The 12,906-nt window shown below is 43.6% G+C and overlaps 1 protein-coding gene across 1 annotated transcript in view; it reads left to right on the top strand.

The window, feature by feature from the left end:
• WFDC8 (WAP four-disulfide core domain 8) overlaps positions 1-8,465 on the top strand; it is a 12,513-nt gene extending 4,048 nt beyond the window's left edge. The window contains exons 2-6 of the mRNA XM_019636907.1: positions 520-629; positions 3,740-3,880; positions 5,041-5,208; positions 7,264-7,404; positions 8,326-8,465. Of these exons, the coding sequence (XP_019492452.1) occupies positions 520-629; positions 3,740-3,880; positions 5,041-5,208; positions 7,264-7,404; positions 8,326-8,465 (700 nt within the window). The remainder of the gene's footprint in view (positions 1-519; positions 630-3,739; positions 3,881-5,040; positions 5,209-7,263; positions 7,405-8,325) is intronic.
• The last annotated feature ends 4,441 nt before the right edge of the window (positions 8,466-12,906 follow it).

The raw sequence follows: 12,906 nt of genomic DNA, 5'->3' as shown, positions 1-12,906 counted from the left end.
GCCTACCTAGGCTTGGGTAACACCAAAAGGAGTAAGAGAGACCCCTTCGTTAACCCAAGGTCATCTGGTATCTTTTGTGCTCCTGGGCCACCGAGACCCATTGCAATATGCCCAGCCTCTCCTGAAATGTCATCAGTGGTGCAAATAAAAGGGGCTCACTAGTTCCTGGGGTTTCCCCAGGAGTGACTGTGGGCAAACCAGCCCTGCAACTATTGCAGACAAATCGTTGTGATCATTCACGTATGGCCTCTCGCCCTGGGAGCACGACCATGGGTGAGTGTCTGGGTAGACCACGTACAGAACCGTGGCAGAGCGGAGGGTCACAGAGAAGGTCCTGGGACTGAAAGTCCTGCCCTACTTGTCATGTGGCTGTAGACTAACTCCTGTCTCATAATGATCTCAATTTTCACATTTGTGAACAAAGGGAATTGGTGGATTATCTCTAAGGTTCGTCCACATATGCTCTGTGTCTCTCTCCAGCTTGTGCTTAACTCCTGCCTTTCTTCTCATCCCTCACAGGCACCTTCCTCTCCATAGCTCCACCTTTTCCGGGACGAATGTAACTCTCCTGCTGCTTCTCTCCCTCTCTTTGGAGCAGACATTCGCATGGTCATCCAAAAGAGTCGAAAGTGGGTTCAGAAAAGCGGCAGCTGCTCTTCCTTAGCAGGCATTCTTGGAGACGGAGGGTTAGACATGAAGCAAGGACTTGTGTTGTTGGATGAGGGCCACATCTACTACTGTGGCTTCAGAGAACTAGACCTGCTCACCCACCCTGGGCCCTTCAAATCCTTCCCTCACCTGCTCCCCCAAAATTATTTTCCTAACATTTCATGATATGTGTCTTTTCCAAGTTTAAATTTTTTTTAAAAAAATTGATCAGTCATTAGACAGGAGCCTGAGGGCAAAGGAGCAGTGAGGAGGCTGTTGAAATTGATGAGGCAAAAGTTTGGGGGAGGTCAGGTGCTGACCTGAGGAAGTGATAATAAAGAGGGAGAAGAGATGGGGTTTGGAGGGGGATTTAGAAGCTTAAATTGACCCAAGTCCAGGACTGAAAAGATGCTGGGGTGTCAGAGAGGGAGGAGTGACTCTCAGGGCTCTAATAACAGACTGGGGGACTATTGATGTCAAATATCGAAATGAAACCAGAGAGAAGTTGCTACTTCGGCCTAGGGAGACACTGGTTCAGCTTTAAACATGGTGCAGCAGAGGTGCTTACAAGGTGCCCAGTGCCATTTCCCCCAGGCGGTTGGATGTAAGTACTTAGCCTGGAAGAGAGGATAGGTCTGGAGGCAGATAAGGGAATCACAGTTGTGATTGTCATGGGAATGGATGTGCTCACCCAGGAAGTATGGGTTGAGTAATAACAGGAGAGGGCAGAGACCAGAACTCTGGGGGAGGGTCCCCAGTAACTGCAGAGGAACCCCTGGGGGATGTGTATCATGGAGGAAACTGTCCGCACAAGGTAAGTGACTGGGAACAGCTGACAGGGAGGAGGGAAGAGTCTACGTGAGAGTTCAAGCCGGCAGAGGAAAGGAGCTACAATGACTGAAACAAAGGTTTAAATGGCCCCCGAAAACAGGAGGCGGGCAGAACTGGCTGAGTCAGTATCGGTGAGAAGGGAAGTTTGTCTGCATGATCCCAAGGTTTCTATGCCTCTTTAGTTCTTTGGAGGTGTTCCTATGTGATTTGTGTAACTCTCCCTGTGCCCAAACCTAGCACAGTGGTGCCCAAGTGGTAGCCTACATCATGGTACCCAGCTGGCTGCTTCAGGATCACCTGAGACTTTAAAACATCTGAGTCCCTAGGCCCCACTTTCTAGAGCTTCTGATTAAGCCCATGATCTATATTTCCTAAAATAAGACAAATGATTTGGATGTGCAGTCCAGATTAGGTACCATACACCCTTCTTAGCTTCAGGACATCCTTGGAGGGCACATTAGGGTGGACTGAAGGGTAAGAAATATAGTTGGAAAGTATTAAAAGTCTCAGTGGCTAGTCCTCCGGAAAGATGTGGGGTGAGTCATGGATTGGAAGTCCTAGACCTGCCCTTAATTCACTGTATTATTCCTATCCGACCTCATTTATTTTTTATTTTTTATTTTATTTTCTTTTTAGCTGAGCCATCCTGCCACCTGTTGGCAGCTCAGCGGCAGCTCAGCTCGGACTGGGCATCGAACCGCTGTTGCTCAGAGCTCAAACTCTTGAGCGAGCTCTTAACCAACTGAGCCACTCGGCCAGCCCTTCATTTTTATTTTTAACCTATGAAATTAGGAGGTTGATACTAAGGATAATTATGATGTTTCCAATTCTAATCTGGAATTCCAAAAAGATCATGCCTCTCTGGCAGATGACGCCCCACTGCAGAGATGCTCAGTTTAGAGCCAGGGAGCCACTGAAGCACTGGAGTAGCTCTTCGTTGCTGCGTCACAAATTACCTACAGGTGAGAAGCCGGGCACGGGTTCTCTGCTCAGGTTCTCACCAGGCTGATATCAAGGTGTCAGCCAAGGCTGCAATTCACATCTGGGACTCAGGGTTCTTGTCCAAGCTCACTGCTTGTTAAGAGAATCGTTTTCTTGCAGTTGCTGGCCCGTGGTTTCTTTGCTGGCTGTTAACTTCTAGCAGCCACTCTTATTCCTTGGCCCTTAGCCTCCTCCGTCTTCAAAGTTACTAGTCTAATAGCATGATGGGTTCCTCTTATACTTCGAACCTGTCTGACCTCTTCTCTACCAATCAGGAAAAAACCAAACCAAAACAAACAAACAAAAACTCTTCTTTTTAAAGGACTCAACACATTGGATCAGGCCCACTTAGATAATCTCTATATTTTAAGATTAACTGACTTGGGACTTTAATTCCCTCTACAAAACCCTTCACAGCAGTACCTAAATGAGTGTTCGATTCAATAACCAGGGGACAGGAATCTTGGGGGCACAACTTTAGAATTCTGCCTACTATAAGCTGAAATCAGGAAGCCATGTTTAGCCCTAAAAAGAAAGGAAGCAAACTCATATCTGTTAAGCTCTTACCATGTGCCAGGCACTGTGGTAAGTGTATTACAGCCATCATCTCACTTCATTCTTATAAGCAGCCTATAAGGTAGAGATTGTAATTCTCATTTTACTGGTGGGGAACTTATGACTCAGACAAAGGAAGACATTGTTTCCTAAGACTATTTAGCAAGTTGTGTTGGGGTCAGTCTCCCAAGCCAGGTCTGTCGTACTTATAGTGCACCTTCCACTCCACCATTTCCGCCCCCCCACCCCCTAAAGGTAAGTGGGAAGTCATATAGTGGGACTCTATATTGGTCTTGAGCTCACACGGAGTCAGGGGCCAAAACCAGGGCTCCTGACTCCTATTTCCATGATATTTCCACCACTCCTCACTAATTAATTTCCTGTCAATGAAGATACTACAGACAGAGAGATCGGGCATTAAAATATTAAGAGGGGTCAGAGGAGCTCCTGAATTTAAGGCAAGGGTCTTGGTGCCTATTTAACCTCCTGCCCTGGAATCCAAGAAGCTTCTCCTTTAGTTCTACCTGGGCACAAATTCCTGATTCAGATCTGTCTAAATGGACTACGAGTGGTGAGAGGTAGAACCAGTCCCTCAATACAAACTGAGCAAGAACTGAAGATTAAAGGTAGAGACTAGGGTAAGAGAATTCCACTGTTCACTTTTGCCATCGGAGAAGAGCTGAAAGTCTCAAGGGATGTGAATTCAGACACGTTTTTCTTGCAGGGAAACCAGGAACGTGCCCCGAAGAGAGGCTCACCTGTAGGGCTACCATTCCAAATTTGTGCAGAACAGATTTCAACTGTGATGGATATCTGAAGTGCTGCTCTTTTGCCTGTGGGAAGAAGTGCATAGATCTATACGAAGGTAGTGGCTTCCAGGCTGAGGGCAGGGGTGCCTTTCCTGCTTCCTGCTCAGTCCAGAACCGGCTGAACAATTGCCTGGGATGGCAGGATAAAGAGGCTAGGGTTCATGCTTTCCTCCTTCTCTAATTAGACTCCCAACATTCAAGTACATGCTCATGGTATCCAGAGACTATGGTTTGCACTGTGGCAGATATAAACCTCAGTCAGCTTAGATGCTGGGGTTGTTGATGGACTCTTGGGTCTCTAAGGAACTTCTCTGGTAACTCAAAGTATTGAGCATCTAATCATAGGGAACTGTGCATTTTATATAGATTCATTCAACAAATATCTATTGTCAATGCCCGCAGGCCAACGACCACCAGTAACACGCCTAAAGCTGAACAAATTAGGTTTATTACTCATTGCAGTGAAGGAGAATGCTTCCCATAGAGAACCTGAGGCATCTCAATGAGAAGCTGCTAGAAAGAATCCACTACAGGATTGAGGTTTAGATTGAGTAATTTCGGGGAGGGTCTAAAGAGGGGTGGGTTTGTTCTAGATTGGATGCTGTCAGAAAGTGGGGGCAATTCTGTGAGTACCTGAGTGAATGTTATCTACAGAGAAGGCCGGCTAGAGAGAGGATAAAGCTGTAATTTGTAGAGAAGCATAAATCACTCATAGGTGTTTGGTATTTTGTGGGGTTCACAGTGATCTTTGTTTGTTCTCTCTTGATCACAGTCTCAGAGTGACCCTGTTTGCTGTGGATGTCCTCTGAGATTGTTTATGTCCAACAGAGGAACAACATGACTTAGCTGTGAGCGTCAGATCAGTTTCTAGGCACGAGAGGCTGCTTTTTCTCTCTCTTGGTATCTCATTCCTTCTGTGTGTCAGGTATTGTCTTAGGCACTTTGGATCTGTTGTAGTTGCTGAACAAGTCTTGCCCTTCTGAAGCTCAGAGCAATGAAGAAGAAAGATCAGCTCCAATGTATTTTCATATGCTCTTCACTCGATCCTTTGCCAGGTAGAAGTGATGCTCAGAGATGCTATGCAACATAATGTATTCGTAATAGAGCTAGGATTACAACGTTTATTGACCATGGCTCTTTGAATGGTAACACCATGAACTCCTGACCCCTCTTTTGCTACCTTTCATGTTCTTCCCTCTTTGCTTCCTGCCTTCAGAACCCTGCATGCTACTCTTAGACCCAGGATACTGCAACAGTGTGACACAGCGCTGGTATTTTGACGTAAACCATAAATTATGCCTCCCCTTTAAGTATGGAGGTTGCCTTGGGAATGCCAACAACTTCTTAAGCAAGGAAGACTGCCTGAAGGCTTGCGCATTAACTGGTAAGACTCATATCGTTGGCAATCTGAGGGTCTAGTCTTACTAGACCTAGAATACCAGCACAGTTATAGGATCAGGCTTTGAGGCGACACTGCCTTGGTTCAAGTCTTAGCTCTGTCATCCCCTGGCTGGTTGGTCTTGGGTCAGTTGCCTACCTTTTTGAGTTTCAGTTTTCTTGTCTATAAAATGGGGATAATAACAGTGTTTACCTAATGGAGCTGTGCCAAAAAATGAGATAGTGCACATAAGGTGTTAACAAACTTTGGCCAATGGGACCTGGGAGCCAAGCCTACCCCTTGGAAGCAGGTGTTTCCTCATCGCATTGACCTGTTGAGTATCACCTGGGGGCGCTCACCCGAGAATCAATCATAGACGGGCCAGCTCTGGAGTCCATGTTGCAGGGGCAGAGCATTACAGTATAGGTGAAGTGTAGGGTGAGCAGAAGGTGAGGGTTGTGAGTTTATTCCTTAGTATAATGACCATCACCAGTGATGTTGGGAGAGAGGGTCTTACGGAGCTTTGGAGCCAAGTGATCTGGATTAGATTCTACTTTCCTGGCTTACTGCAAATTTCTTCACCTCCCTGAGTTTCAGTTCTCTTCCCTGTAGCATCTGAATAATAGCAAAGACCTTATTGAGTTGTTGGTAGGATTATATGTGATTGAGGACACAAAGATTTGACATGGTGGCTGTCCGGGAGTGTGGGGTCACTAAAAGGTGACAATTGAGATGGTGACCATTGATCTTCAAAATGCAGCCCTGTGCGATTTATGGGGCAGCATTAGAATTTTAACCTCAGATAACATAAAGCAGGATGAAAAGTGTCCCATCATCACCATTTTATTGACAAGGAAACAGAATCAGAGTAGTTAGTTGTCCAAGGATTCACAGTGGGTCGAGGGAGAGCTGGACTTCTAATTTCCTGGGGCACAGTGAGCCTGAAAGGCCAAGGCAATCCTGATCTGATGAAACTAGGACCACAAGCTTCCCTTTGTGGGTGGCTGTAAGTAATCATGTTGCTATGGATAAGACCTGGCCCTGTCTCAGGAGCCAACAGTAACAAGAGACCAGGGAAATGGGCTTGGGGTAGTTTGTGGGAAATTAGGTTTGGGCTTCACAGAACACCTGACACTAGCTCTGAGAATCAAACACACGACAGTCTGAGTCTGAGTCTGATTTGAGAAAGAAGAAGAAAAAGAAACACTTCCCACCCTCATAGAATTTGCAATCAGATGAGGACAACAGGAGACAGGCACAAAATCCTGAAGAATTAATTTAAATGTTACCTGTGTCCTAGTGACCCACAAAGTTGTATCTCTAGCCCAAATCTGATTCCCAAACCCCAATTGATTACTCTATACACACACCTCATGCTTACCTTGTCTAAAACTGAATACTGTATCTTTGCTCTCCCATCTCAAACCTGCTGTATCCATAGTTCTCCCTATCTTGGTTGAAAAAAACTTCTAAATCACCCTTGATGCCTCTTTCTCAATTAACATCCGTTAAGTTAGGAAGTCATTTTATATTTACCTTGAAAATAGATCCAGAATCTGACCACTTCTTACTACCTCTCCACCCTGATCTGACGTGCCATATTCTCACCTGGATTACAGCAGCAGCCTCAACAAATTTCCCTGCTTCTATCTTTCTCTTTTTATACTGTATTATTAGCACAGTAGCCAACACAATGATCCTTTCAAAATATTAGTCAGATCATGTCACTCCTTATTCCAAATAAAACCAAATCCTCTGAAATGGCTTATATTGTATAGATTTCACATAATTACTCCTATTTTATAGAGAAGGAAACTGAAGTCATTCGTTAAGTGGCAGGACTGGGACTTGACCTTGGGGCTTCAAACACCAACCCTAACTCTCTTTCTACTACGTCCCATGAAATGGCGAGGTATTTCATTATTTCACAGCCTGCCAGTGGTGGACGGGGCAGAATGAACCAAGTCACAGAGATACTAGTTTGGAAGAGAAGAAAAAACTGTTTGCAGGGTGGTAGGATGGGGTGTGGTTTGAAGGAGCTCACATCTGCTCTTGTTTTAGACAAGAAAGGACTGTGCCCAGCCTTCCCTTTCAAGGACCAGATGCAGTGTTCAACTTTGTGTAGGAGTGACAATGATTGCCCTGATATTGAAAAATGTTGTGACTCCACCTGTGGCTTTGTTTGTGTCACTCCCTGGAAAGGTGAGTTCTGGGGTATATTTCCCAGTCTACTGGGCTGAGGTTGCCATGCTGTCTCTTAGATTGACCTTAGATCTTTAGGGAACCTTTCCCCTTTTAATGCCCAACCAATGCTCTCAGGTTGCCCTCCTGATCTTGGGAGAGTATTGTGCTATTCTTCAAAGCCAACCATGCATGGTTATCACTCCCCATTTTTCCCCATGAAAACTAATTTATTCTGAGTCTCATTCTTCAATGGCCTACAAGATCACGGTCTTCACTTATTCATACAAAAAAATCATAACCATTGGGTGTATTCCTAAGAAGCCCTTATGTCTGCACAGAACTTCAGAGCATGTAGAACATATTCACATTCTGTAGGGTGAGCTGGGGAAAAGATTGGTAGCAAAATGTTGTTGGGATAGAAGTGAACTCTCCAGCCTCTAAGGCTAGCTCACTCCCCGACTAGATGAGAGACCATGGTTGTTAATGTTTTGAGGTACAACATGACATGGTAGGAGTCAAAGGCTTGACAACTTAAACTTTTCTACTGGTTTTCCGTGTGGCCTTAGGCAACTCACTTCCCCTTCTATGGTCTTCAATTTCTATAGTTTACAAAACAAACAAGCTCAGGGTAATCTGGAATACTCCTTCTACCTCTGGTACTCTGGGATTAGATAACCCAAATCCATTAATTCTGGAGGGGCAGGCAGGAATACCATCAGATTTTATAAGTCAGAGATGGCAAGACTTTTTCGATGTTCCTCAAAGTATTAGCCATAGAAATGTGATCCTTTGCCTCCTTCACTCTATTTTTACTCTAGGGAGTAGGGTAAGAGGCTTAATCAGAAGAAAACCCTGTTTAGCATTCCCAAGATTCCCCAAATTGGTCTCAAACTATGATCGAGAGTTTCAAGGTCAAGTGTCTTGTTTTATCCCATAAAGTCAAAGCAGGTTTCTGTCCACAAAAGCCCTCACTATGTTCCAAGATTGATAAACCCAAGTGCATGAAAGATGAGGATTGCCCGTTGTCAGAGAAGTGCTGTTTACGTTGTGGATTAAAGTGCCTGGAACCTAAAGATTAGATAGTAAGTAAAAAATATTATCATCAAAATAATTAATTGTGAGTAGCATAATAAAAATCTATCAATTTTGTCTTGAATCCAACTACCTTGCCAAATTGTCTTATTAAGTGTAACTATATGTAATAAAGTTACTTTGATTTTACATATAATTGTATCATCTGACAATGCTGATAAATTGGACTCTTATTTTTTCCAACTGCATGACTTACTCTGTTTTCTTGTCTTATTATACAGAACCTCCAAAATAATGCTGAAAATAAAGGTGATGGCATCTATCCCTATCTAGTTTTTTAATTTTAAAGTCAGTGTCTTCTGCTGTCTAAAATGATATTTGTTGTTGGGTTTGGGATTCACAGGTTTGATCACACTTTGATTGTTTCTTTTTTATCCATTTACATATGCTATTGGAAATTACTGATTAATTTTAGCAAATCTCTTTTGGACATCTAGTCATATAATAATTTTTCTTTTACAATTTGTTGGTATAATAACTTATATTATTGAATTTTCAATGTTGAACCAGCCTTGCATTCCTAGAATTACCTTAATTGTATTGAGGATATATTTGTATTAATACACTGATGGTTCTTTTAGCAAATAGTTTATTTAGAATTTTCACATCTATAGTCAAAAGAAAAATAGGTCTATGACTTTTGTTTGTTTTACTATTTGCATCATACTACTTTAAAAAAATAGCAAGGAAAACTAGTTGGGAAATTTATCTATTTTTTATGATCTGTAGTATTTTAAATAATATATTGGTTCTCTGATCCTTGAAGGTTAGACAAAACTCCAAAAGCATCTAGGTAAGGTTCCTTCTATAATGGTATATTTTTACTAATCTATTTTGTACTTCATCTTATAGACTGTAAAGGCTCTCTACCTCCCCTTCTGTAAGTTTTGGTCTTTTATATTTTGCTAAAATGGATCAGTTTTTTCTCTATTTTCAAATATATTGTTTCAGAGTAGTATAAATTATTATCTATATAATCCTTTACATATATTTAACTTTGGTTATTGTTTTCATTCATACATTCATGTTTTCATTCCCCCACCTATGCACCGACCATTCAGTCCATTTACTCACCTATCCATGCACTCATCTAGCCCTCTAATAGACATGCCTTTCAACTTATCTATCTTCCCACCCATCCTTTCGCCCATATATCCCTCCATTTATATTTTTCTCATCTTTCTTTTACCTATTCAGTTGCCCATTTTAAATCCAGCATTTCTCCCATCTACCTATCCATCTTTCACATGCACACATTCTCTAATACCCATCCACATACTTACTTCTCCATTATTTCTATACCCATGTCCCATCCATCTACCTACCAATCCACTCTGCTACCTTCCATTCAAATAGCTTCCATCAATGGACCCATTCATCCCATCACTAACCTAACCATCCTATGTTCAACCCAATCCACTTCTTCATGCAGCCATTTGTCTACCCATCCTATCCATGGACTCATGCACCCAAATATCCATGCTACCCTCACCCATCCTTCTTCTTATTAATCCAACTCTCTCCCCATTCATCACAATATGAGCCATTCATTCATCCACATATCCACCTACCAATCCCCCACCCACCTTGCGCATCCAGCAGAATGTACTGATGTTTGTTCTGGGCCTATTCATGTTCTGAGCACTAGGTTCTAGGTATAGATCTGTTCAACAGAAGCGCAGAGTTTATTTGTGGAAACAAACATGAAACTCAGTAATACAGTTAGATGCACAGGGAACAACCCAGAAAGCCAGTGACAGGAAGTCACAGCACAGGACAGGTCTTGGTCTAACGAATAAGCAGGAATTTCCAGGTAAAGAACATCTACCTTAGTGTTCTTTGGAGTCCCTCATTCTGAACCCAGGATTGGTCCTAGAACAGAAGTGTGGCTGAGGCAGAGGTAGGCCACCATGACCATCAATGAGAGGAGATAAGAGAAGACATGAAGCAGCGCCCAGTAGTTGCCCCCCCCCACTACCAGTAGAGACCTTGCAGGGTCTCTGCCCCCACCTTTCCTTGATCTATAGCTTAACAATAGATCATCCCCCTGTGGCTTGACCTTGAAATGTCCCCTGTCCCAGTTCCCTGTTTTAGAAAATTTCCCTGAAATGTATGATTAATACCTTTAGGCTTATTGATCACAGTCCCTGTGGTCTAGCATTCCTTCCAGGCTAATCTCATCATTGTCCCTGGGTTGCAGACACCACTGGAGAACTATGTTGCCAGAGGGAAGGCTCCCTGCAGACCCCCAACCATCACATAGCCTCTGGAGTAACGCCTAGATTTTCCTTTAAATACCCTAAGCCAGTCTGAGATTGTAAAGGCAGTTTTTGAAGGTGTTAACCTGCTGGCTTCTCAGATCACCGGTGCTCTGACAATAAACACTTATGCTAAAGCCCAACTCCTGTGTCAGTCTATTGGCTGAATGGCAGCAGATAGTATGAGCCCCAGACTCGATTGCCCTCTGGTTTCAGCAAAGACAAAGACCCAGGTGTATCCTTTCCCAGCCTTCTCCAAGAAATTAGGTAAGGGAAGGTGCTAAAAACGTCATTCATTCTAGGCTCCAAAGACATAAATTTTATCTCCCCTGCTTGGAAAGTGAGATCCTTAGGTAGGGCTGGAAATTAAGCAAGACAGAATGAGATAGAACAGGAGTTGACAAACTTTTAAGACGGAAGAGCCGCCAGGGGTCAGCAAACTGGCTCGCGAGCTGCAGACTCAGAAGTAAAATTGAAAATGAAAATAAAACTATTATAGTTTCATTTATAAAATTTTTAATGGTGATTATGTAAAAATATATTTATGGCTCTCGAATAATTTTTAAATTGTTGTGAGGGACAAGATTGGCTCTTCCCGGGGTCGGCAAACTTTTGAAAGGGAACGTACCCAAAGAGCTGCATGTGGCTCGCGAGCCGCAGTATGCCAACCCCTGGGATAGAACAACAAGAAATTCTGAGTTTTCATTTACTTTCAAGAGAATGTGAGAAAAATTCACCTTATTTGGGGGCCGTGGGAACCATTTGGACATTTAAAGACTCTGTGGTCTTTAGCCTCTGTCCTCACTAAAGACATCACCTTGATTCTCTTTAGACCCACTAGCCCTCTCCACTCTCAACTCCATAGTAAAGTATTATATCCACACACATATCAGGAGATTCCCTAGTAACCTGTGGCAAGAACTTAGACACTCAGCTTTCTCTTGACTTTATCACTGACACTCACTTGCTGGGTTACACTGAGTTATCTGCACGTTTCTGGGCCTTATGATCCCTAGCTACAAGATGAGGAAATGGGGCTTGAGGGAGTCCTTCCACATAGATCTTTTGCTTTTCACTCCCTCCTGGGCTGAGTTTGGGAGAATGAGGGTGGCAGAATAAGAGGGGCAGTGCTACTTAAGACATCTTGGTTGTTCATTAGAAATTCTGTCCTTCAATCTCTTTGCTGGATGTCATGAAGTTCGTGAGATCGGATTCTGTAGTTTAAGCACCTGACTTTAAGCCAGCGGTTCTCAACCTGTGGGTCGCGACCCCTTTGGGGGTCAAACGACCCTTTCATAGGGGTCGCCGGGTACTTGTATGTGGGCGTATCTGCATGTAGGCCTGGAGACTAGAGGAGCGGTGTCTCGGTTCCTAAGACCATCGAAAATATGTGTTTTCCGATGGTCTTAGGCGACCCCTGTGAAAGGTTGAGAACCGCTGCTTTAAGCTTTTGATTACCAAGGCATTTATTTCAAGGGCATCCGTCCTGAATAAACATACTGCCAGAAGTATGATGTAGCTATTAGCAAAACAGCTAGATAAGGAACCAGGTTGCTCCCACCCATTAAGTTTCCCTTTTAGAAAGCCCTGAGTAACTTAGATAACTGATCACTTGATTGACCCTGTTTCATGCTTTAAATTCTCTAATAAAGAGTGAACGTGTGAAACCCTAGACGCTCCACACTTGGACCTTAATAAAGGCAGAGCCGCAGGTCTGCACTCTCTCCCCCTCTCTCTGCCCTCAACCTTGCTGTGTAGCCCTCCAGCCTGCCATGTAACCTCCAGGATCTGTGAGTAATAAATCTTGTTCTTCAAAGTTCCCTGATGGTTTTGTAGAGGTGAGTCCTGCAGTCATAATAAGAACCACAGGGCTGGACCAACCACAATACTGACCCTGGTGGTAAAACTGGAGGGCAGCTGAGTCCAGGGCTTGTGTTGCCTGCTCTGCTCAGCCACTCGCCAATAGACTGACACAGGAGTTGGGCTATTTAGAATAAGGGTTTACTGTCAGAGCACCAGTGGTCTGAGAAGGCAGTGGGTTAACACCTTCAAAAACTGCCTTAACATTCTCAGACCAGCTTAAGGTATTTTAGGGAAAATCTGGGCATTTCTCCCGAGGCTACGTGATGGTTCAGGTGGTCTGCATGGAGTCTTCTCTCTGGCAACTGGC

Source organism: Hipposideros armiger, unplaced genomic scaffold (genome assembly GCF_001890085.2).
Source record: "Hipposideros armiger isolate ML-2016 unplaced genomic scaffold, ASM189008v1 scaffold_31, whole genome shotgun sequence".
Taxonomy (NCBI): domain Eukaryota; kingdom Metazoa; phylum Chordata; class Mammalia; order Chiroptera; family Hipposideridae; genus Hipposideros; species Hipposideros armiger.
Note: the sequence above shows the minus strand (reverse complement) of the source record. Positions and strands in the feature narration are given on the sequence as shown.